At 36.4% G+C, this 26,313-nt stretch overlaps 1 protein-coding gene, 1 long non-coding RNA gene and 3 other non-coding genes across 5 annotated transcripts in view; 4 read left to right on the plus strand and 1 right to left on the minus strand.

Moving 5' to 3' along the window:
- The window catches only part of LOC128548893 (uncharacterized), a 191,344-nt gene that overhangs the window by 153,619 nt on the left and 11,412 nt on the right, over nt 1-26,313 (minus strand). The gene's annotated exons all lie outside the window — the stretch shown is intronic.
- The window catches only part of LOC123537324 (60S ribosomal protein L7a-like), a 30,461-nt gene continuing 7,304 nt past the window's right edge, over nt 3,157-26,313 (plus strand). The window contains exons 1-5 of the mRNA XM_045321041.2: nt 3,157-3,178; nt 3,395-3,515; nt 10,605-10,754; nt 18,355-18,575; nt 22,802-22,932. Of these exons, the coding sequence (XP_045176976.1) occupies nt 3,176-3,178; nt 3,395-3,515; nt 10,605-10,754; nt 18,355-18,575; nt 22,802-22,932 (626 nt within the window). The 5' untranslated portion in view covers nt 3,157-3,175. The remainder of the gene's footprint in view (nt 3,179-3,394; nt 3,516-10,604; nt 10,755-18,354; nt 18,576-22,801; nt 22,933-26,313) is intronic.
- Nucleotides 20,605-20,681, plus strand: LOC123563107 (small nucleolar RNA SNORD36). Its single transcript, XR_006688742.2, has one exon. It is a non-coding gene; the product is annotated as a small nucleolar RNA SNORD36 (small nucleolar RNA).
- On the plus strand, nt 21,180-21,255 carry LOC123563131 (small nucleolar RNA SNORD36). The gene has a single exon (XR_006688751.1). It is a non-coding gene; the product is annotated as a small nucleolar RNA SNORD36 (small nucleolar RNA).
- LOC123563135 (small nucleolar RNA SNORD36) lies at nt 22,128-22,208 on the plus strand. The gene has a single exon (XR_006688752.1). It is a non-coding gene; the product is annotated as a small nucleolar RNA SNORD36 (small nucleolar RNA).

Below are 26,313 nucleotides of genomic sequence, written 5' to 3' on the forward strand. Positions count from 1 at the left end.
ACCTCTGGATTGACAGTCAAGCGTGTTACCACTAGACCACCGGCCCACCTTTAATTTATACTATCTCGTAATTAGGATTTAGTAACTCCTAATTATGAGATAAAAATATTTCAAACCTGGCACTAGGACGCTTCCATACTTTAACATAAAGTTATATCTTTATAGCGTAAAATTAGTTTCTGGTCCCTTCCAGTGTGTTTCTCCTCTACAACTAACGATCTCCGACGATTAACTTAAATTTAACTAAACGTTAAAATATGACCCCATAAATGATCAAAATTTAACGACTGGTCAGTTTTCAACGATCTTTTGATCAAAATTGCATGTTGCGTTGGTGTTGTTCTTAGAAAATTATGATTAAAGTTTTGCATGCAAGTACATACAGCTATTACTAAAAGGCATATAGATTTGAAACTTATTTTTTCTTTTTCTAGGTCAATAACCAACCTCACTGGGTCAAGTCCCATAACTCTGACATGTATTTTTGGTAAATTATGTCCCCTTTTGGACTTAGAAAATTCTGGTTAAGGTTTTACATGCAAGTTACTATCTCCAAAACTAATGCAGATTTTGAATTGAAACTTCACATGTGTCTTCGGGGTTATAAAACTAGTTGATAGCAGCAAGTTCCATAACCTTCATTTTGGCCAAATTATGCCCCCTTTTGTCCTTAGAAAATTCTGGTTAAAGTTTTGCGTGCAAGTACATACAGCTATTACTAAAAGGCATATAGATTTGAAACTTATTTTTTCTTTTTCTAGGTCAATAACCAACCTCACTGGGTCAAGTTCCATAACTCTGACATGCATTTTGGGTAAATTATGCCCCCTTTTGGACTTAGAACATTTTGGTTAAGGTTTTACATGCAAGTTACTATCTCCAAAACTAATGCAGATATACACTATTTTAAAAGTAAAAACAAAGAAAAATATCAAACAGGGAATGCCACGCACCAAAAGCGCAGCCTCCTCAAAACGAACCCCCCAGTATGTACAGATCAAGGAATTTTGGTTAGAGGGACACCAACTTTAAGGAGGGGTCACCCATTTCAGGGATGGTGGGTGGGGAGGGGGTGGTCACACAGAGTTTCAAGACCGATTTTCTTTGTAAAATGTAAGAATCCTACGGGGGGTTGACCCACAATGCCCCTTTGCCAGGCTCTGGGTCGGTGCATGTAAAGAATGGAGTTATCCAATACGGCTAACAGGACACTTCTCGCATCATGATATCATAGATCTGAAATTGTCTGATACTTCAGAAGAATATTCCGTCTTACTAGTACCATTTTATGTTTAAAATTAAAACGCAATTGTCGTATTAAGTGTAAGACAGAAACGGATTGATTTTACCTGGAAGTGGAAATAAAATGTTCCACCAAACGATAATCGCGCGTTATTATTCATTGTTCAAGTAAAATGACTGTCATGCCATGTGTCTCCGTCCAGATTTTCAGTCTTTGATGCAGAGTATGTGGACAGAGTAGATGCAAAAAGACTGAAGTTTTGTCTTTCGTGATATCACATCTCCGGACGTTTAAAACGACAAAAAGGCCCATCTGGTATAATCGATACCGCATGGGGACACAAATATACCGTAGAAGTTAAAGTTTGAACAAAATCTCAAAGTTTCTCAAAATCAGTTGATAACTTCATACTTCCAGGTTCAATTTAATGTATTTAGTTAAAATCATTAGCCATACAAAACTTTATTATTCTCATACTTGTTGATAGTTAATAAGCAGAATTCCTGAAATAAAGCTTTTTATTTCACATAGTAATAAAGAGAAATCTTAGGCCTACTTGATATTACATGGAGAACTTTAGTAGCAACGTCTGATATAAATAAAATACACGCATATCGGTGACGTTTTACCCCAAATATATATGAGAGACGTTGAAGGGGAATGCAAAGGTTGAAATCTCAAACTCTCTATTATGTAATTGTAGGAGAAGACCTCTATAAGCTGTTGCTTTCGGTTCTGATCCTTTTTCAGGCATTATTTCTGTACTATGTATCATAAATTGTAAATATTGCAATTTTTGTTTGAAAAAACTATGTTTAAACTAAAACTAACTGTGTTGCTTTTTTATCCAAGTGTCCGTTAAAAAATATATATGGATTTATATATATATATTGTTACTGATATTTTGAAGGAATAACAAACTGTAATATCTTTAGTCTAATGGTCTAGCATTAACCTGATTCCCAAGTATACATGTACCTTCTCCTCTGTACGTCCCATGCAACTTTCTTAGAAATTATATATGTTCAATCATAAAGTGGGGACTTGCCATATATGTTAATGTTAAAACTATGAATTCAGTTGCGGCCGTAAAAAGTCTCCCCGTACCTTCAATCAGAGCTGTTATATTCCGATCTCTTCAGATCGTTCAGCACGACATTTATGTTGTGATAGGGTAGTGTTTATTTTTTTCAGCTTGACCATTTCGGCTCGGGTGGTTCCAATACTCCAGCTTTGAAAGCTTTGGGTGTTGTTTAAACACCCCTTGGATACGGTGCCTGTTTTTTAATTTTGTCTTTTGGCAGTTTCTGTGATATGCAGGCTCCATATAACCACCGATCCCCTCTCTAAATTCCAGTTTGTTTAGTTCTACCCATTGTTTTTTCGTTTAGAGCAAAGCAATTATTTCTATATGAGGACCATACACTGCTTTTCATGGAATTGCACTCTGTGCATCATTGAAGGTTCCATGTGAATCGCCGTATGAATACATCTGCGGATGTGTCTAAATTATATTCTGATACTTGTAACATGTGTAAATGTTGATAGCTGCTCAACCCGGAGCTAGAGCTTGCATTTCCACTACCGTCCATAGATAGACTCAATCAAACCGAGCCTGCAACATTTTCGTTTATGTCATGTTGGGCGACCTGTGGTTTTCTACTTTTTTTTATCTTAATACATATTGCCACTTGTATTCTGTCGTTTCTCTTCATAGTTGTTATTTTTTATACAAGATACAAGGAACATTACTTAACGTGGGATACAGTATATATTACAAAATAACTTACTGAAGCATATCAATTAACCCGCGTTAATTATGCATTCCGTTCTTAAATCTTTATTTTTTCGTGTTTTATGAACGGTCAATAAAACGATACCAGTCAATTAGGAAATCTCGCGAGATTGTACGGTCTTTCCGAGATTGTCAACATGGTAGGTGCACCGAAATTTCAGTGAGGGTATACGTATCCGTTAATTACAAAGTAATCGTGCATTCAAAATGTCATTTCGTTTTAATTTTAAGTACATGCATATCACATGTGTAGATTGTTAACGATATTTTGAAGGAATGACACACTGAGATGTATTTGTAGACGATTAACCGCTCGCTACTTGGAACCCAAAGTATACTCAAATTTTCTGTTTCAGCCAGTTAAAAAGAAGGGGAAGAAGAAGGTGGCAGCCGCGCCTTTGAAGGCAAAGAAATCGGCTGAACCGAAGAAGGTGACTAATCCCCTCTTTGAGAAGAGACCCAAGAATTTTGGCATTGGTATGTACAGTAGGATCCTGAACAGTTTGCCGATCTGTCTGGTTCCATGCATAGGCCCCATCTAACGGTATCCTTATGGTATAGCATTATATAGTAAGAAAAGAAAAGGTAGGACACTTCCGAAACACCAGATCTGGTTTGAAGCTAATGTAGAACGGACGGTTCAAACGATACACTTAATTAATTGATATTACTGTAATAAACCTACGGCATAAGTTTAACCTTTATCACTAGTGTATTTTTAAAGAAATCAGCGATTTTCCACGAACTTCAGATTTCTACATCTTCCCTGCTTGTAGAGTCATTTTACCTATGCTCGACCAGCCAAGTGCTCGACCACTATTTATAAATGTACATGTTTATTGAAATAAACCTTTGAACTCTCGGTTTTGTTCATTTATTTCCTTCCCAGCATCCTTGTATGACATCATACATATTTGATCTAGATCTTTAAGGGGCTTGTTTGTTTACAGACGACAGCTTCTTTGCATCTGTGAAAATACTTACCGTGAATCTCCTCTTGAAAATGATGCGTATTTCCCGAATTCTTTAAGAAGAGTACTGGAACAACGTATTTTATAGTCTTCTAACCTTTATTGATAATTTGACATAAGCTTATATCTGTAAACTATCGACTTGAAAGTAAAATTTAAGATGTAAACAAACACGCCCACCTCTCGAAAGGTCAAAACAAAAATGGCGCATTCATTAGTTGCGTCATGTAGACGCTTGAGATAAAAAGATTCACCGCGCCATAAGACAAGTTGGATAAAATAATTATGGACATTTGACTTTTTGAAGTTTTTAGGTTTATTTGATTGTTAAAACAGTTCGATTTCTTGTTAAATTACTTGATGGATACTGCAGACACACCATTTACCAATGTTCCTTTTGCCCGCTTTTCAGGTAGGTGTTTCTATCTCTTGTTTGAAAGTCTGAAACTTATTGATTTTAAAATCTGAAAACAGAACTAGAAAATATGAAGTTTTGACTATAAAAATATTTGTTTGTTTGATTTTATAATTACCTCTGAAAAAAGAAATCGGTCTGGTCGAGCATAGGAAAATGTCACTTTAAAATTTAGTGTTTTACACCCTATAGTATGAACCGCGCGATATTTTATCCTGATCAACGTCAGCCAAACGCTTGGGTGGAAATTTACCAATAAAAGTAGGTCAATTCAGAAACTAAACGTTTTCCACAACCTTGTCAGTTTTTAATTTGTTCCGAGAAAAATACTTGTAAATCTGGTCGAGCATAGGTAAAACGAGTCTATACATCCGGTTTGCAAGGGAGTGAATTTGTAGTCCTTATTGCGGTGGTCAAAAATAAACCTTCGATATCGAAGGTATAAAATTTCGTGAAAATAAATTGAAAAATTTATATTCTGTACCGGCTTGGCCCGATATAATAATGTTGTGGCCACGCTTAGCAGCGCTCCTTAGTTCGTCTAACTGAATTGACATTTTTGTTTATTATCGTTTGCCGCTATTTTTTCATTCAGTTCTATTGAAGTAATGATGATGAAGGTATATAGCCGAGGTATATCGATTTTTCCCGGTATCTGTCAAACTATACCTATTAACCAATGAAATCGCTGAGGATATTCGCACCGTAGATCCGGAAACAGCAGAGCAAAGCAAATGTTGGACTCGATTCAAAATGTAAAACATGGATTTTATAGCTATAATAGGACTTATTTGAACATTTTTTGTTGTATATTTGTTAAAATTAATATTTCCAACTAATGTTTAAATTTTATTCTATTGAAATCGATCATATATTAATGAATAAGAGAATATGGGTATTCGGAAGTGTCCTACCTTTTCTTTTTTCTTACTATATAAATGCTATACCATAAGGATATCGTTAGATGGGGCCTGTGGTTCCATGCTTCCCAACGTTTTTTGACCCCCAAGAGGGGTTTTCATGATTTCTAAGTGGGATATTTGGAGTTAAATTATTTTTGTCACCGCCATAAACTTGAAGCAACACTCTTAATGATTTCTACATTTTCTCATTTTATACCTGAAATTGCCTGCTTGTCCACGGACAAACCACTGGCACCAGATCAGAAAGAAAATGCCTCCGTACGTGTTATACCCTACCCCTAGCTATTCTATAAGAACCATGGTCATGAACGGGAAAGTGCACTAACCCGTTTCAGTCGTACATTTCTCAACTTAAACACGCAGTTCGGTAAATGGGTACCTAGTATATTGAACAAGCTATAAATTTTTCTTCCATGGTGCACCAGTCACATTGTCTCAATATTCCATATTGCTGAGATTATCAACATATTTTATGCTTTCGTCAACGTTACACAAAAAACTTGCTTGACCTTCCCTGATGAACATCCGGTCTAGATGTCACGACGGTGTGCACATGTTTGGCGAAACGTAAACAAACAAAAACAGAATTTTAAAAAATCAAATTTTACACTAAAACTCAGAATAATGAATGAAATTCATCTTTTATATGATCTTTAAAGGTGGTAAATCACATTTAAACAACATTTAATGACATTTTTTACTTTTTGTATATTCTGGTAGAGAATTATTTAAGGAACAAAAAGACCGATTACATAGAGTTAGATTCCTATTTGAAATGTATATTTTATTATTTTTATAAAATTTTGTAATTACTCCCCTTTAGTATGAAAGTATATAAAAAGCTGGGTATTTCTTTTTATTTCGATACAATGTCTAGTTTTACATTTTGCATTTGATAGACATATCAACTATTGAACAATTTGAACGAAAATGCAAGTTTAAAAGCTGTGTGTAGCTCCTGAGCTCATTTATTTCCAATCTATCTTGGTTGCGCAACCAAGATAGGCAAAGGGAGGTAATAATAATTTTTCAAACTTGCGTTTCTAATGAATTCCATCTAAATACATAATTTTTAATGCAAATATTTTACAAATATATTACAATATGTCTAATATTTATACATTTCCTTAGGCAAAGTATGTTTATCAAATTTATACTTATGATAAAATAACTATCTTGGTTGGGCAACCAGGATAGGAAAATGAAATTTTAAAAATACCTCCAGTGAAAATCTAATTTGTATTAAGTGTTAAGTGAACATAAATGAGTGTAAATGATCAGATGCTAAAGTTTCGAACAAATCCGTTAAATGGCCAAAATCTGATTATCCACCTTTAATTTGAAATCGTACATTTGTCTACATCTGTTCAGTTTATTTATTCATTTTGCACATTAATTTTATGCTGCATTTTCACATTTTAGAGAAAACGTGTAGTAAAATGACGCTTGACATACATTTTTCACAACAGCCAATCAGAATGGTTTTGTAATCTAGAACGGAACTTCACCAGGGAAGTTCAAGCAAGTTTTTTGTGTAACGTTGAAATTACTGTAAACTACGCGTTGTTTTTAGAGCTTTCGTGATCGTGCGGTGTCCGTCGTCCGAGCGTGCGTTCGTCCGTCCGTCCATAAACTTCTGCTTGTGACCACTCTAGAGGTCACATTTTTCATTGGATCTTTATGAAAGTTGGTCAGGATGTTCATCTTGATGATATCTAGGGAAGTTCGAAACTGGGTCACGTGCCATCAAAAACTAGGTCAGTAGGTCTAAAAATAGAAAAACCTTGTAACCTCTCTAGAGGCCATATATTTCAAAGATCTTCATGAAAATTGGTCAGAATGTTCACCTTGATGATATCTAGGTCAAGTTCGAAACTGGGTCACGTGCCATCAAAAACTAGGTCAGTAGGTCTAAAAATAGAAAAACCTTGTGACCTCTCTAAAGGCCATATATTTCACAAGATCTTCATGAAAATTGGTCAGAACGTTCACCTTGATGATATCTAGTTCAAGTTCGAAACTGGGTCATGTGCCTTCAAAAACTAGGTCAGTAGGTCAAATAATAGAAAAACCTTGTGACCTCTCTAAAGGCCATATTTTTCATGGGATCTGTAAAGTTGTTCTGAATGTTCATCTTGATGATATCTAGGTCAAATTCGAAAGTGGGTCACGTGCGGTCAAAAACTAGGTCAGTAGGTCTAAAAATAGAAAAACCTTGTGACCTCTCTAGAGGCCATATATTTCTTGAGATCTTCATGAAAATTGGTCAGAATGTTCACCTTGATGATATCTAGGTCAGTTTCGAAAGTGGGTCACGTGCCTTCAAAAACTAGGTCAGTAGGTCAAATAATAGAAAAACCTTGTGACCTCTCTAGAGGCCATATTTTTCATGGGATCTGCATGAAATTTGGTCTGATTGTTCATCTTGATGATATCTAGGTCAAGTTCGAAGGTGGGTCACGTGCCATCAAAAACAAGGTCAGTAGGTCAAATAATAGAAAAACCTTGTGACCTCTCTAAAGGCCATATTTTTCATGGGATCTGTATGAAAATTGGTCTGAATGTTCATCTTGATGATATCTAGGTGAAGTTTGAAACTGGGTCAGGTGCCTTAAAAAACTAGGTCAGTCGGTCAAATAATAAAAAAAACCTTGTGACCTCTCTAGAGGCCATACTTGTTAATGGATCTCCATAAAAATTGGTCAGAATGTTCATCTTCATGATATCTAGGTCAAGTTTGAAACTGGGTCACGTGCCTTAAAAAACTAGGTCAGTAGGTCAAATAATAAAAAAAACATTGTGACCTCTCTAGAGGCCATACTTTTCATGGGATCTGTATGAAAGTTGGTCTGAATGTTCATCTTGATGATATCTAGGTCAGGTTTGAAACTGGGTCAACTGCGGTCAAAAACTAGGTCAGTAGATCTAAAATTATTAAAATCATTTGACCACTCTAGAGGCCATATTTTTCAATGGATCTTCATGAAAATTGATCTGAATGTTCACCTTGATGATATCTAGGTCAGTTTCGAAACTGGGTCACGTGCGGTCAAAAGCTAGGCCAGTAGGTATAAAAATAGAAAAACCTTGTGACCTCTCTAGAGGCCATATTTTTCATGAGATCTTCATGAAAATTAGTGAGAGTGTTCACCTTGATGATATCTAGGTAAAATTCAAAACAGGGTCACGTACCTTCGAAAACTAGGTCAATAGGTCAAATAATAGAAAAACCTTGTGACCTCTCTAGAGACCATATTTTTAAATGAATCTTCATGAAAATTGGTCAGAATTTTTATCTTGATAATATCTAGGTCAGGTTCAAAACTGGGTCACATGAGCTCAAAAACTAGGTCACTATGTCAAATAATAGAAAAAACGACGTCATACTCAAAACTGGGTCATGTGGGAAGAGGTGAGCGATTCAGGACCATCATGGTCCTCTTGTTTTAAGATAAGATGTATTTAAAAATAGTGACTGGTACATAATGGAAGATAAATTACCACTTGTAGTACACATTTACCGCACTGCGTGTTTTAGGTATGAAATGCGCGATTGAAACGGGTTAGTATATTTTCCCGGTTCATGAACATGGTTCTTATAGAATACCTAGGGGTAGGGTATAACACGTATGGAGGCATTTTCTTTCTGATCTGGTGCCAGTGGGACAAACAATGGAAAAACGTACTTGTCTGTCAGCAAAAAGTTCCGAGTTGGACATAGGAATTCCACACCCCTGCAAAGCTTGGGTATACTGTAAGAATCTTGATTGAGGTAAATATCGCCCATTTCACTCGCACATTTATCACCTAAAATGTGTAGTTTGATGAATGGCCCATGGCTATCCACAGAACATGCAATTTTGATGCTTAATTGTTTGCAAATACCGCACATGTCGAGCTGTGATTGCATAGTATTTAAGTTTTGCACTTAGTTCTACATATGACCGCACTAAGGTTATGTAAAGTAAAGTAATGTTTGTTAAGGAAGTTTATCTAAAGTTTTTTAATGTGAGAAATCCCATTTACAGTTACATTTATTGCAAGTCTTTTGTTGCCATGTATACTGATGTTTTAATTTTAGCAATTTTAATAACAAGAGCAAAACAACTTTAAAGACCATGTATGCTAATAATGGCCATGCATAATTAGTTGTCACTCAAAAAGTTTTAAGCAGAAATATGTTTTCCCCCGACATGCATTTAGGTAAAACTTTGAAATGTAGATTGATACATCGATTAGATAACAAGAATCTATATTGACGTTTCTATAACAGTTTAAGCAGAGTTGAAATTTTATAGGAGGCAAGGTTATAATTTGACAGTTTATCAATATTAATGGTCACTCCTGAAAGATTCTTGCTTTTCACATGCACAGATACATTCATGTGTTAAAAGATTTGGCTTTAGTACAAAAAGTACAATATCAAATTGAAAGGTAAGTCACCGATGTCAAAATAGGAAACCGATGTTGAGAATTTGAGGATCCCTTGTATGGGTGAGGGACCCCAAAGTCTACAGGTAGGGGGCACGCTGGGACACCCCTGAAAAAGTTGGTGTCAGGGCCTAGTATTGTCCAACTTGGACTGGCATATGTGCTGTCAAAAAAGTTTTAAAGGTCTTTACTGTGTGTGAAGGACTGTTTGTCAAAAATCTGTTGCTGCTGTATTGTATCGCCAGTACGTACTGTGTATAGAGTTTTCCGTATTACAATATGTTTTTTCCATTCAATATACAGCCCTTATGCTGAGTGTCTCTACGATAAAAAATATTGAGACATTGTGACTGGTGCTCAATGGAGGATAAATTAATGCATGTTCAGTATGTGTAGTACCCATTCACCAAACTTTTTGTTTTGGGTGAGGAATGCATGATTGAAATAGGTATGTTTTCTCTTAATGACCATGGTCTGGTCTGGTGCCAGTGCCATCGATTGGGAGCTTATCTCTATATCAACATTGTTGACAAAATTATGAAACAAATGAGCTGTCTTAATTTTATAAAGACAATTTTTATAAAACAATCATTTCAACCTGGGGATGATGAAATTTTACTGCTGTGCGCCAAGATATTTTAGTTGGGTGACGAGTCGGCTGAAAGGATCTGGTGATAATCCTGCAATAAATGAATGCTGATTAAACAGTATTGTTCAGTGTTAGAAATGTCATATGATCATTTCCAAAATTATGTAAAGACTAGAGCCTTACTCTGTACAATCCATGTTTCTTCATAGTTTCTGTCAATATATTTTGTTGCTGTAGGTCAGGACATTCAGCCCAAAAGAGACTTGAGTAGATTTGTGAAATGGCCCAAGTATGTTCGCCTACAGAGACAGAAGGCTGTGCTGATGCAGAGATTGAAGGTTCCTCCACCAATCAACCAGTTCACACAGGCACTTGACAGACAGACTGGTAAGTTTAAGGTCTTACTTCACACAGGCACTTCATGGGTTGATCGTAAGTTTAGATCTCTATAATTATAGAGATTAAGAGCATGAAATAGCGAGCTTACAAATTTGTACATGTTGGAAATAAAAATGTTTAGTTGCTAGCCTGAATTGACACATATTAATATTAGCCAGTATTGATTAGTATCAGAAAATTTCTTAATAGCCCAAGTTTGCAAGCTGTAAATTTTAGATAAATCCTGTCCAAAATTTACTTTTTAAATTTAAAGTTCGGGCTTGTGCTAATTGCATTCACTGATTCTGGCAACTGTGGTAGATTGGCCTTCTTTAAGTGATGATAAGTTTCATTTTCAAAAAACTAATGGTGACTTTTATGTAATTTATCACCAAGATCTCTGAAGCTTGATAGATAAACCCAGGGGTATTGGGAAAAGCTGAGAAAGATGATACAAATTACCATTTTTCTGCAGTTCTATGAATATTGTACATTGTTCTTTAAATTTATAAACCCTTTGGAAGCGGCCTCTGTGGCTAAGCTCAATGGTTTTACCGAGGTGCCTGTCTGTTCATTAAACTATGCCCAGAGAGTCACTTGGGGTCTTCGTGCACCATCAAAAGCTGGAAAAGGTGCCATACCACCTTAGTCGTGTCATTGGAATTCTCAGTCAACGCAGCAAACACTTCAAAAATACTTCAGTCATCCAGGTATATGCAAACAAGCAAGTTAAGGAATCCCGATTGTCTACTTTAGACTTTTATCTTTAAGTTTGAGATATAAAAGTTAAGGCCAGCTGTTTAAAACAGTGACAACACTTCAAGCTATGATGAACTTCTTTGTCAGAAAGATTATGTTGACATCTTTATCACCAAGATCTCTGAAGCTTGATGTAACATGTTTACACACAAGATTAGTTTGGACATATGTCATGTGGCGAATTCAGCTCTTGTTGGAGGAAGATCCCACAGATGCCCCTCCATGCATAATTGTAGGCATAGGTAGAACAACCTTCTGTAAGTGATTCTTAGTCAACAACCTTAACCATTCTGCCATTGAGAACCTCCTTCCCGCCGTAACATCTCTGCTATGACTCGTACTATTTACTGTCTGAGACATCTAGAGAGTCTGAGATCACCTTGGTTACAGTTTCTAACAAGAGCTGTTTTTGCTGCCTTTTGTTTTCCCTCCTTTATGAAAATCTGCTAGTTTTTATTCACTAGTCGGGTTATGAGGATAAAGGAAATACAAAATGAACAACTCGGATGCTGTCTTCTGTTTATAAAGAAGTTAGTATTACTGACTTGTGCTACACAAAAATTTCACGACTTGCATGTCAGCTATGAAATTTTCAGCTAGACGCAACAGATTGCTTGTCCATTTCAGACTAAGAGTTGTTCTGCAGTTTCCGTACTTTCAGTGGGTAGTTTGTTGGTTAAGTTTACATTTTGTACATTTTTCTTTAAATTTATAAACCGTTTGGAAGCGGCCTCAGTGGCTAAACTCTATGGTTTTACCGAGGTGCCTGCCTATGCCTTATACAATGCCCAGAGAGTCACTTGGGGTCTTTGTGCACCATCAAAAGCTGGAAAAGGAGCTGTATGACCCAAGTTGTGTCATTGGAACTCTAAACTCAACAAACAAACACTTCAAAAATACTGCAGTCATCCAGGTATATGCAAACAAGCAACTTTAAGGATTGTCTACTTTAGATTCATTAATTTTAAAAAGGAACCTTTATCTTGTAAGTCTGAGATATAGAAGTTAAGGTCAGCTGTGTAAAACAGAGACAACACTTCAAGCTATGATGAACTTCTTTGTCAGAAAGATTATGTTGACATCTTTATCACCAAGATCGCTGAAGCTTGATGTAACATGTTTATACACAAGATTAGTTTGGACATGTCATGTGGCGAATTCAGCTCATCATGGTGGAGGAAGATCCCACAGATGCCCCTCCAGGCATAATTGTAGGCATTGGCAGTCACCTGGGTAGAACAACCTTCTGTAAGTGATTCTAAGTCATCAACCTTAACCATTCTGCCATTGAGACCCCCCCCCCCCCCCCTTTCTCGCCTTAACATCTCTGCTATGACTTTCATACTATTTACTGTCTGATGCATCTAGAGAGGTCACCTTGGTTACAGTTTCTAACAAGAGCTGTTGTTGCTGAGTTCTGTGTTCCCTCCTTTATCAAAATCTGCTAGTTTTACTCACTAGTCTGGTTTTGAGAATAAAGGAAATACAAAATGAACAACTCGGATGCTGTCTTCTGTTTACGTAAGAAGCTAGTATTACTGACTTGTGCTACACAAAAATTTCATGACTTGATTGCATGTCAGCTATGAAATTATCAGCTAGATGCAACAGACTGCTTGTCGATGTCAGACCAAGCATTGTTCTGCAGTTTCCATACATGCAGTGGGTAGTTTGTTGGTTAAGTTTACATTTTGTACATTTTTCTTTAAATTTATAAACCCTTTGGAAGCGGCCTCTGTGGCCAAGATCGATGGTTTTACCGAGGTGCCTGCCTATGCATTAAACAATGCTCAGAGAGTCACTTGGGGTCTTCGTGCACCATCAAAAGCTGGAAAAGGCGCCATATGACCATAGTTGTGTCATTGGATAGTTTTCTAAACCCAACAAACTCTTTAAAAATACTTCAGTCATCCAGGTATATGCAAACAAGCAAGTTAAGGATTGTCTACTTAAGACTTTTATCTTGTAAGTTTGAGATATAGAAGTTAAGGCCAGCTGTTTAAAACAGTGACAACACTTCAAGCTATGATGAACTTCTTTGTCAGAAAGATTATGTTGACATCTTTATCACCAAGATCTCTGAAGCTTGATGTAACATGTTTACACACAAGATTAGTTTGGACATATGTCATGTGACAAATCCAGCTCTTCTTGTTGGAGGAAGATCCCACAGATGTCCCTCCAGGCATAATTGTAGGCATGGGCAGTCACCTGGGTAGAACAACCTTCTGTAAGTGATTCTAAGTCAATGACCTTAACCATTCTGCCATTGAGACCCCCTCCCTCCCTTAAACTCTCAGCTTTGACTTTCATACCATTTACGTTGTAAGTACAAGCAGCTTTCCCAACAACTTTACCTGGATGTGATTTTTGTTACTCCGGGCTATACATTGGGAGATATTAATTCAACATTACCCGAAATTTATTTCTGTCTTGGAAACTAATTTCCATGAATGTTGGACAAAACTTTTAGCTAAATGGTGCCAAAATGAATGTTATTCCTACTCCTAGACTCTAAAAGGACTTCTAATTAACTCCTGCATGTGCAGTGTACATTATGTTTATAGATATAAGAATGGCCAGTCAGGCAAGTTTAACATATAGTAGATGATTTTTGCAAGAGGCAAGTTCTTTGTACATAATAGAGAGTTTGAGATTTCAAACTTCGCCTTCCCCTTCAACGTCTCTCATATACATTTTGGGTAAAACGTCACCGATATGCGTGTATTTTATTTATATCAAACGTTGCTACTAAAGTTTTCCATGTAATATCACGTAAGCCTAAGACTTCGCTTTATTACTATGCGAAATAAAAAGCTTAGTTTTAGGATTTCTGCTTATTAAGTTATTTGATTATCCATATATATAATTAGACTAAATTTGATGCGAAACACTATCAATAGGTATAAGAATAATGAAGTTTTGTTTAGCTAATGATTTTAACTAAATACATTGAATTGAACCTGGAAGTATGAAGTTATCAACTGATTTTGAGAAACTTTGAGATTTTGTTCAAACTTTAACTTCTACGGCATGTTTGTGTCCCCAGGCGGTATCGACTTTACCAGATGGGCCTTTTTGTCGTATGAAGTAAAGTTTTGAACGTCCGAAGATGTGATATCACGAAAGTCGAAACTTCATTCTTTTTACATCTACTCTGTCCACCTACTCGGCATCAAAGACTGAAATCTGGATGGAGGCACATGGCATGACAGTCATTTTACTTGAAAAATAAATAATTACGCGCGATTATCATTTGGTGGAACATTTTATTTTCACATCCAAATAAAATCAATCTTTTGCTGTCGGACACTTAATACGACAATTGCGTTTTAACTGTAATCATAAAATGGTACTAGGAAAACGGAAAATTCTTCTGAAGTATCAGACAATTTCAGATCTATGATATCATAAGGAGAGACGCTTCCTGTCAGCCGTATGGGATAACTCCATTCTTTAAATGCACGGAACCAGAGCCCGGCAGAGGGACATTGTGGGTTAATTCCCCCTATGATTCTTACATTTTACAAAGAAAGTCAGTCTTGAAACACCGTGTAACCCTACCCTACCCCTACCCCTCTTCCCAACCCCCACCCCACCCCCCTGAAATGGGTGACCCCCTCTTTAATGTTGGTGTCCCTCTAAGCAAAATTTCTGGATCCGCAGATGCTTTACTTATAAAATAGTATATTAAAATCATATTGTGCTTTCTGAGAGTTTGGCATTATACAGAGTCATACAAAGTGTCATTATCACGTTGATATGATCATTATAGGTTATAAACTTTGTATGTGGAAATATGCACGAGTTCTGCAGCGGTAATATTGCGCGACATTAGGAGCGCAATATTGTCCGCGGAAGAACGAGTGCACATATCCACATACAAAATTGATAATCTTTTTATTACATATCCACTATCAAATGATTAATTTATATCTAAATTATCGTTCTGTCACGAAAGACATGAAAAAATACGGAAAAAAAATCTCCGAAAACGCAATAAACAAATCAAATTGATGCGCATTAATATTTTCCGTGAAAATGACGTCAACTTGTCGCAACGTGCGCGTGTACGCCATGGACGTCACGCGATTCTTTACATTACAACGTTAAGAAAACATTCCACGTCCTATATAAGTCCAACTCGTGACATAATTATAACTTTCATTTCAATTCAGTCTGATAAATTACTACGTGCCAGTATCTAATAGGTCAGATTAATCAAAGTGTAAAAGTAAACAAAATTTTCATAAATTACAAATTAAACAAACACACAATAGCAACAAAAATCCAAAGAAACGAGATCCGCAATGGACGGGTCGTCAGGGGAGGTAACTAGAGTAACGGATTGGGACAAGTCCGATATGAAAGCGTTCAACGTCATGATATGAAAAAAATATTGCACGATCGCGGTCCATTGAAACCCAATGGAAAATAATTTTAGGTATGTAATAATCATTTTCATTTCCTCTCATGTATGATTTACAATCGTGCATTATATACTGACTATAATGACATAATTTTATATAAGTATTTGGAGCTCAGCTGCAAGACTAACGAGTTTTTACATTGTTCACATTGTTTTATCGTTTTAATTTCATTTTTTTCTTTTCTTTTTTTTTTTTTTTCTTTCTTTTTTGGTAATCGCTCTAATATCCATGTTGTTTTTTTTTTAATTTTAATTTTTAGCTCACCTGAGCACGAAGTGCTCAAAGGTGAGCTTTAGTGATCACCCTGTGTCCGGCGTCCGTCGTCGTCCGTCGTCCGTCCGTCCGTCCGTCCGTCCGTCGTCAACAATTTGACTGTTAACACTCTAGAGGTCACATTTTTGACCCAATCTTAATGAAACTTGGTCAGAATGTTACCCTCAATAAAATCTTGGACGAGTTCGATATTGGGTCATCTGGGATCAAAAACTAGGTCATCAGGTCAAATCAAAGGAAAAGCTTGTTAACACTCTAGAGGTCACATTTTTGGCCCAATCTTAATGAAACTTGGTAAGAATGTTACCCTCAATAAAATCTTGGACGAGTTCGATATTGGGTCATCTGGGGTCAAAAACTAGGTCATCAGGTCAAATCAAAGGAAAAGCTTGTTAACACTCTAGAGGTCACAATTTTGGCCCAATCTTAATGAAACTTGGTCAGGATGTTACCCTCAATAAAATCTTGGACGAGTTCGATATTGGGTCATCTGGGGTCAAAAACTAGGTCACCAGGTCAAATCAAAGAAAAAGCTTGTTAACACTCTAGAGGTCACATTTTTGGCCCAATCTTAATGAAACTTGGTCAGAATGTTACCCTTAATAAAATCTTGGACGAGTTCGATATTTGGTTATCTGGGTTTATAAACTAGGTCACCAGGTCAAATCAAAGGAAAAGCTTGTTAACACTGTAGAAGCCGCATTTATGACTGTATCTTCATGAAACTTGGTCAGATTGTTAATATTGATGATCTTAAGGTCCAGTTTGAATCTGGGTCATGTAGGATAAAAAACTAGGTCACCAAGCCAAATCAAATGAAAAGCTAGTTTACACTGTAGAGGCCACATTTATGACCGTACCTTAATGAAACTTAGTCAAAATGTTAATCTTGATGATCTATAGCTCAAGTTCAAATCTGGGGTAGGTGGGGTCAAAAACTAGGTCACTAGGTCATATCAAAGGAAAAGCTTGTTAACACTCTAGAGGCCATATTTATGACTATATCTTCATGAAACTTAGTCAGAATGTTAAACTTGATGATCTTTAGGGCAATTTTGAATCTGGGTCATGTCGGGTCAAAAACTAGGTCACCAGGTCAAATCAAAGGAAAAGCTGAATAACACTGTAGAGGCCACATTTATGACCATATCTTAATGAAACTTGGTCAGAATGTTAATCTTGATGATCTTTAGGTCAAGTTTAAATCAGGGTCAGATGGAGTCAAAAACTAGGTCACTAGGTCATATCAAAGGAAAAGCTTGTTAACACTCTAGAGGCCACATTTATGACTATATCTTCATGAAACTTAGTCAGAATGTTAAACTTGATGGTCTTTAGGTCAAGTTCGAATCTGGGTCATGTCGGGTCAAAAACTAGGTCACGGGGGTCAAATAAAAGGAATAGCTAGTTAACACTTTAGAGGCCACATTTATGACCATATCTTAATGAAACTTGGTCAGAATGTTAATCTTGATGGTCTATAGGTCAAGTTTAAATCTGGGTCAGGTGTGTTAAAAAACAAGGTCACTAGGTCAAATCAAAGGAAAAGCTTGTTAAGACTCTAGAGGCCAGATTTAACTGTATCTTCATGAAACTTAATCAGAATGTTAATCTTGATGATCTTTAGGTCAAGTTTAAATCTGGGTCATGTGGGGGCAAAAACTAGGTCACCGGGTCAAATAAAAGGAAAAGCTAGTTAACACTTTAGAGGCTACATTTATGACCATATCTTAATGAAACTTGGTCAGAATGTTGATCTTGATGATCTTTAGGTCAATAGGTCAGGTGAGCGATACAGGGCCTTCATGGCCCTCTTGTTTAATTTTAAAACCTCTTGTAAAATTCCTGCCCTTCCGGACAACTGGTATCAAAATGCACGAAAAAAACCCATCATAATTACGGATAAATTGAATAGGCGGATTAAAAGAAGTAAGGTTCATTCAAATATTTGAAATCTCAAGGAATTTTAATCGAACTTCAACTTCATACGTTAACTTCGCAAGTGACGTTGAAGGGGAAGGCGAAGGTTGAAATCTCAAACTCTCTATTATTGAGTAAATACCTGTTTCAATACACAGTCAACAGTAGCATAAAGTACTTTTTGATGTTGTTTTAACTTGATTAGATCATGTCAACTTTTATTTCAGCATCACAACTTTTCCGTTTGTTGGACAAATACCGACCAGAGACAAAACAACAGAAAAAAGAGAGGTTGAAGGCTCGTGCCGAGGAGCGAGCCAAGGGTAAGGCTGATGCTCCAACCAAACGTCCTCCAGTGGTACGTGCTGGAACCAACACTGTGACAACATTGGTAGAACAGAAAAAAGCCCAGCTTGTGGTGATAGCACATGATGTAGATCCACTTGAGGTAATATACTGGTAGTCACAAGGTTTAGGTCCGCTCGAGTTACTAGTTGATGATTCAGAAAGTATTCAAATTCGCAACCAAAAAAAGTGTATTGCTGTCTTTTTTTTTTTTCACTTTAGATACTCTATAAAATGCTCATTGATGGAGTTATTTATTTTCTCAGAATTTTCTTCATTTTTGATGCTCACCAAACTAAGTGAACCTGGACGTGAAATGATTTATGCCTTGCTTGCTATGATGTAAAAGATTGAATTTCTTCACCTGAACCTACAGGTAGAAACTTGACAATCTGAGCAAGCAATAAGTGATAGTCGTTAAAGAGCAAAGCAACATGTAATTGAAAAAGAACATTTGTCCACCCTAGACCGAAGTAACACACTCCTTGTTTATAAGACATGTCATACCTGGTCATTTGAGTGCTAACTTCTGTTAGCTTGCCTTACTCTTGCCTACGTACTAGTGGAAAAGACTAAATGTATATTATAAGATTGTTGTGTGAATGATCATTTACAGTATCTTTGAAAATGTTTCGCCGTGACATTGTTGTAAACAGTAGGCAAGAAAAATAACATGTCTGTATGTGTGAGAGGGATGTTTAAAGTAAACACTTTATGTATTGCCATACAATGTTTGAAATGCAGTGATGTAAAAGTTTGAATTTCTTCACCTGAAACTACAGGTAGATACTTACATTCTGAGCAAGACTTGCATTGTTGGTCACCATAATGATTTAATGTCATTTCTATATTTAGAATAAGAGTTTCTGCAGAGAGAAAATCTTAAAGAGCGTAAAAGGGGTTTAAGCCAAATCCTAGTCTTATATAGAGTTAATTTCAAAGTAAAATGCTCTGTTTGATAAATAGTTGTAAACTGGTAAAGGGGACTTTTGAAAGTAGATTTCCTACCTTACTGTAACTTTGATGTTGTGCTGTAGCTGTATAAAATATGTGATACACAGAAGTCATAATCAGTCTGTAGAAGCAGGCTTCAGAATCAGAATGGAAATTTTGCATATTGGTGTTTCAGATGTTCGTTCTTTGGGTTTGCAGTAGGTTTTGTTTCTACATGCAATTTGCAAGAACGATACAGTAACTGTATGTGATAGCTTCTTTGTTTTGATGTTTTCCTTCAATATCATGACTATTACATACTACATCAAACAACTACAGTAAAATCTAATTAGTGAAAAAATGCAAATGGACTCTTTTTTGTATTTGTCAATGCAGAAGCTTTGTTTTTAATAAGTTAACAAGTAAGAATTACAGTTTCTGATGCTATGAGACAATGGCTGTTAAAAAGTAAAGGTGTTTAAAGGACCATTTAAAAAAAAAAAAAAAATGTATTTTTTGGGGATTGATTGGAATCTTAACTTTGTTTCATTGTCCAATGGGCTGTACACATTTGTTTTGTTAGCCACTTAGCTCAGTAAGGAGAGCACAGATCTAAAGATTGTGGGGTTGCGAGTGCGATCCCCAGGCGGGCTGTTTGTTCTCCGTAGTGATTTGATAAGACATTCGTGAATGAAATCATTCGTCCTCCACCTCCCTGTGGGGAAGTTGGCAGTTACTTGCAGAAAACAGGTTTGTACTGGTACAGAATCCAGGAACACTGGTTAGGTAAACTGCCCGCAGATACATAACTAAACTATTGTTAAAAAACTGTGTTTAACCCAAAACAAACAAAAATTTGTATTGTTTGTTATCAGTAATATTAGGACATTTTTGAACATCTTATGTAGGGGTTTCTGTGGCTGCTGACTGTGTCTGACTTCCCCTTTGCTGCTGTGTCTTTGAAACCCCACTTCGGAAAGGGAATTCTCTCTTGTATGAAAGCCAACTAGCTGGCTTACAAAATGTCATGTCCAGAAACAAAAGGGGCACAAAGGGTCTTGTCCATGAAAAGCTGGAAAGTTGTCTTGTGACAAAATGTATTGTGACCCAAAACAAAATGAAATAAAAATAAAAATTTCTACGAGAGTAGTAGCAATATGTTTCAACAGCATCGCAAGAAACTAATGAATTTCTCAAGCTTGTAATGATGATTCGACAAATTTTCACCAGAACGACAATGTTGGCATGAAAAACGAGCTTTTTAAATCTGAACAAGCTTTTGATAAACCATGAAAGAATATTGAGGATAAAATACTCCATACTATGTTCTGTAAAAGGAGACTCCTGTGGTTAAAAGTTACTGATTTGACACCATTTGCACTATACCACATGGGATTGAATCTATTTTGGCACAGTCTTTGTATGAGAAATATACCCAGCTGACATGTGGAATATTAGTTGTTCTGCCCAGGAGCCTGACGAGTCCAGAGGGGCTCTTTAGGTCTTACCATTTAAGCTGGGAAGTTGCTTTGTTTTTATGATGTAGAAATTCGTTTTTAATCTTTGAATAAATTAGTTACAATATGAATGCAGAAATTAACTTTACTAATGTACAATATAGCACTAGAGAAAGAAACCCCGATACAAAGGACTTACAGTATTTCAGAGAACAGATCAGTAGCTCTTCTAATTTTCCACACAAAAAAGTAGGAAAAAAATCCAGCTTTGTAATACTTTAGGGAACTGAAGAAAACTAAAAGCTGAAGAAGATTGCTTGCTGTGATGATTTTTCCAATTTTCACCAGAATTAAATGTTGGCATGAAAAACGAGCTTTTTAAATCTGAGCAAGCTAGAGAAAAATAATGATACTTGGTCACTTACACAGTATGCACCAGCACAGGTCATAAACATTTTACATAAGGTACCATTCCATGTTGAACTCGGATTACTCCATTTTGGAAATAAATTATTTCAAATAATTAATAAAACTTGTTTGGAATGAGATTTCAAGAAAACTAGTCTTTGAAAATGGGATGTTCTCTTACAAGCAGTCTACTTTCTACTAAAAACAGTAAATTATTGTGCTTGTACAAAAGTTTACATGTGTTATGAAAGTTGCATTAAAATTTACATACGTTAGAAGGCTAGAAAAGAAAATTGATAAAATTCAGGTACTGAAGATTGCTAGAATACAGATATATAGAGGATATTTGTTTGTTTCAGTGAAATACCAATTTTATTTCACAAGTGAGCATCAAAAACTGATATTTTCACGAGTGGCGTAGCCACGAGTGAAAATGACATTGTTTGGTGCTCACGAGTGAAATAAAATTGATATTTCACTGACACAAACAAATTTTCTTTTTATTTCATGTGTTAAACACTATTTTTGTTGCGTAATTTATAAAATGTCGAAAATCACGGGAAAGATCAACAGAAAACATAACAAAAATGACGTCATTTTAACGACGTCATCGTCATTATGGTCCCCAGTATTCATAACGCTCGGTATAAAATATGACTTCGATCGCGACGGAGAACTGGAACTAGTTCGGCAAAAACAGTGAAAAATAAAAATGATAATCTACTGTTTCAAAACTGTGGATTATCACTTTTATTTCACTGAGAAAACTCAATAATTCACTGGAAAACATAAAATAAATGTTAATAATAGTCATAATCGAAAACTTAAGTTGAAATTAAAACTAAACATTTAGGGGCTTGCTAGGATGATACTTGTCACAGACTTTCACCAGAAATAAAATGTTGGCATGAAAAACGAGCTTTTTAAATCTGAGCAAGCTAAATAAATTGTACACAATGAAATAAAAACAAACAAGAAAGAAACCCAATAAAATCTCGAGGATGTTTGATCAGGACATGGTAATTCCACGTAAAAAAAAAAATGTTTTTGATCAGTTTGTGAAGAGATTGTACATTATGAAGTGTGAATGTTGTTTTGGTTTCTGAATTTTTTTTGGGGTTTGGGGGGGGGGGGTATGTGGCAGGGCACTTAAAAGTAGTCCTTGGCAATACATCAGTCCATCAGGATGTATGTCCCTCTGAATTTTGGTTGTGCTGGTCTCAAAAAGTATTTAAGTCTTCAAACCTTATAGTACTGTTTATCAACAAATGAGGTTGTGTACCTGGGGTTTTGTTTGGGAATTAACCCATGCTATCCCTACCCGACTTTCAGTTTCTTTATCTTGTATTTCCTGATGATGTCTTGTTGTATCCAATGCTCTCCATACCTACACCCCTCACCTAAACATACTTTTAAAGTCTAACATTGTAAACAATTTACAGTACAGTGACAGGAAGTAAGAGTGCCAGTGTCCTATGGTCACACATGATCTAGTTATATTTTCTGTATCTTACTTTGTTTATATTTTTAGCTTGTGCTGCATTTACCAGCTTTGTGCAGAAAGATGGGTGTCCCATATTGTATTGTGAAGGGCAAAGCCCGCTTGGGACGTGTTGTACACAGAAAAACTACAACCAGTCTTGCACTGACAACAGTCCATCCGTAAGTATACATATTTTCAGCTCAGTATGTTGAGACAGATTAATGGAACAAATCCCTTCTTATAGTGTATAATTGGTCCAAGCCCGGGCTTCAGGGTTTTGACATTTGTGTTACTGTAAGCATAATAGTTGGGCTACCTTTGGTGAAACCTGTTCCGTTGAAAAGTGCAATCATAATATTGATACTGTTTAAGACTGAAATCATTCAGGCAAGTCTCACTGAAGTCTATGTAGCAGGTTTCATATTTGGTCGTTCGTGGGTTTGCAGTAGGAACATAATACTACATGCATTTTGCAAGAACGATATATCAATATTATTTGAAAGTCATTATTTTACTGTTGGCATCATTTATACCAACAGGTTGACTTTCATGCACATCACACTTTCTCTTGACAGTTTATGATTATCGTCAGTACTTCTAAAGATAATCACTTGATGCAGTATCAAAGAGAGACAAGTGAAAGAAATATTCAAAAGTGGGGGGGAAAAAGCCCAGAATTTGAAAATTTTCAACACTCGTCCAGAAATGGAGTTGAGACACAGTTTGGTTATTGATAATGTTCTGCTCTACAAAAATGTCATCATCTTAAGGAAACATTGGTGATTTTGCCATGTTTGGTCAAAGAATTTGTAGGAGTTTGAGCATACAGTGGAAATGATGAACTTAAATGCCCTATATCTAAGTTGCTGATCAACAATGATATTTATTAGTCTTTCTGATGCACTGTAATTTAACTTACTGACACTTGCCATAGACAAAGACAGTATTTTTTGAAGTTAGAAAGTTTTAGATATCTTTTGAAGTATAAATACTGGTCAGATGGTAATGATGAAACAATGAACTCTCTCACTGAGCTACTGATGTCAGAAGTTCTTCTGAATAGCCATCTTACATGAAATACCTCTGGAATTAAATGACGGAATGTATTTGCATTGTTAATACTTCATATGGTTTTAGTCATTTAACAGTAGTTACTGTCTTTCCCTGTTAAGTTAGGTTTAACTATGTTGAAATGTAAGCAATTCTTTTAGCTTGACTATTTATATTATACCAGATTTATATAGCGCCCTTTTCATGATAAACACATCCTAAAGCGCTTTTCATAGCGCAAAGAAAGCCACTCAGGGCGCTAAATTCATCCTCTACAAGTACAGACACGGAGCGATCTGACCAGAGAGACAGAGTGCAGCAAAGCCCCCAGAGAGAAATCGTTTTAGATATAGACCTCTCTGGCTAACTTAGCCTAGCTCTTTGTGATTAGACAGTGGTTCTTTAGCTTGCCTGATGTAAAGCACAGGTATACACGAAGCCATCTTTCCTGGAAAGTACTGGCCTCTTAGTTAGGTGGGAGACGCTCTCAGAAATTTCCAGTGCCTAGACCAGGGTTCAAACTCCTGACCTCTGGATTGTCAGTCAAGCGCGCTACCACTTGACCACTGAGCCACCTATTTGAAGAATAAAAAAAGACTGTTGTACTTACCCTGGCATTGACATTGCATTCAGGTTAAGTTTTCTGGCAACCTTCTCATTTTTACTCTACGTTCTTACCAATGGGCCCTAATATCATTAAACTTCAGATAAGGGTTGGTATTTAAGGGTCAGATATCTGATGGTTTAGGGTCAGGTGCCCTAAAGGTGAAGGCCACTTGGGTCAAATGCTGTAATAGGAGTGGTTCAAGTTTCATGGCAAGCCGAAGTTTCAGTGTATCTCTATTTCTGACGCAGAACTTTATCAGTCTTAAAGATTGATCTTAGTAAGGGGCAGACATCTATTCGGCCAGTTACCTCAAAGGTCAAGGTCACTGATGTCAAATTTTGTAATAGTGATCATTAGAGACTATTAATGGTATGCATCTGTCGCAAAATACTTCTTAGTACTGGTATTCCTCTTGTCTGCCCTGCTTCTGTTCCCTGTCCATCCCCTTCAAACACATCCATGCTCACATACGGAATAGATTTCATTTGATATTTCTTACTAACTTACATCATCTGTTGTTTCTTAAGTTCTCTCATACATGTACACCCATTGCCTCCTCCACCTCTCTTTCCCCTCCCACACACACACACACCACCACCACCAAAGAAAAAAAAACAGGTTTAAGGTTATTGATCCTCTGCCAGATTCATGAGGGGAAGTTGTCAGCTACTTGCATGTTATAGGCTGTATGAAATAGCGTATATATTGTAAGTGGGTGTCAGTTTGAACAATACAGTGTATATGATGAATTTCTATGCCCTATATCTAAGTTGTTGATGGTCTATGATATACATTAGTCTTTCTGATACACTGTATAATTATGTCTGCCACCACACAGTGGTGTGGGAGACGTATTGATTTATTTCTATCTGTGTGTCTGTCACAAATCTTGTCTGCACTCTTTAAGTCGAACAGTTCTTATCCGATCTTCACCAAACTTGAACAAAATGTGTTTGACCATAACCACTCGCGCCAAGTTCGCTAATGAGCCGAATCAGCCCAGGCACTTTTGGATAATGACCCTTGAATTGCTGATCAGAACCACTCGTCCAAACCAACCAGACCTACCAAAAATTACATATCAGAACCACTTGCTCAAACCAACCAGACCTCCCAAAAGTTATTGATCAGAACCACCAGACCACTTTTAATCACTAGATGATTAGGCAGTTGTGGGAGACATGCACTTTTCTCAAAAGCAGCTCCAGTGTCAGAATTGAAATTAAGTGCACAAGACAGTGATAATAATAACATTACTTAATGGGGGTACACATTTGAGCTAGTAGCTCAATATTCCATGTAGTCCTTCGGGATATTATAAACTTCATTTGTTGTTATTAAGAGTATTGGTAACACAGATTTTATGACCATCGTATGTACCGGTTGATTTTATGTACTGTCTGTGCTTGTAGAAGTATGTTTCTCTTTCTTTTCGTTCGTGGGTTTGCAGTAGCAACAAAATACTACATGCATTTTGCAAGAACGATACATCAAAGTATTTTAAGTCATTAATTTCTTAGGTTTATTACCTACAGATTGACTTATCAGTGCAACAGCATATTTAATTTATTGGATCAGAGACATTGTCTCAAATGTCAAGTCACTGTTTATTGTAGCTTGATTGAAATTTGTCAGTTAGTGGACCTAAGTTGTTTGCATCCACATGACAAAAGTTTTCCATGTAAGCAGCTTTCTTAAAACTTCTAGGCAATCATGAGTTAACCACACAGGACAAGTTACATAACTCCATCTTTTATTTGCCCAGTTTTAATTTGGAATTTCAGGGTAAAGTTTCATATGTAAACCGGTTTCCTAAAAACCATGATGCCAAATGCTTTCGAACTTCACACAGTCATGAATGTCTTTGTTACGTTCCATTGGATGATCTCAGGACAAGTTTCAC

Source organism: Mercenaria mercenaria, chromosome 15 (genome assembly GCF_021730395.1).
Source record: "Mercenaria mercenaria strain notata chromosome 15, MADL_Memer_1, whole genome shotgun sequence".
Classification (NCBI taxonomy): Eukaryota; Metazoa; Mollusca; class Bivalvia; order Venerida; family Veneridae; genus Mercenaria; species Mercenaria mercenaria.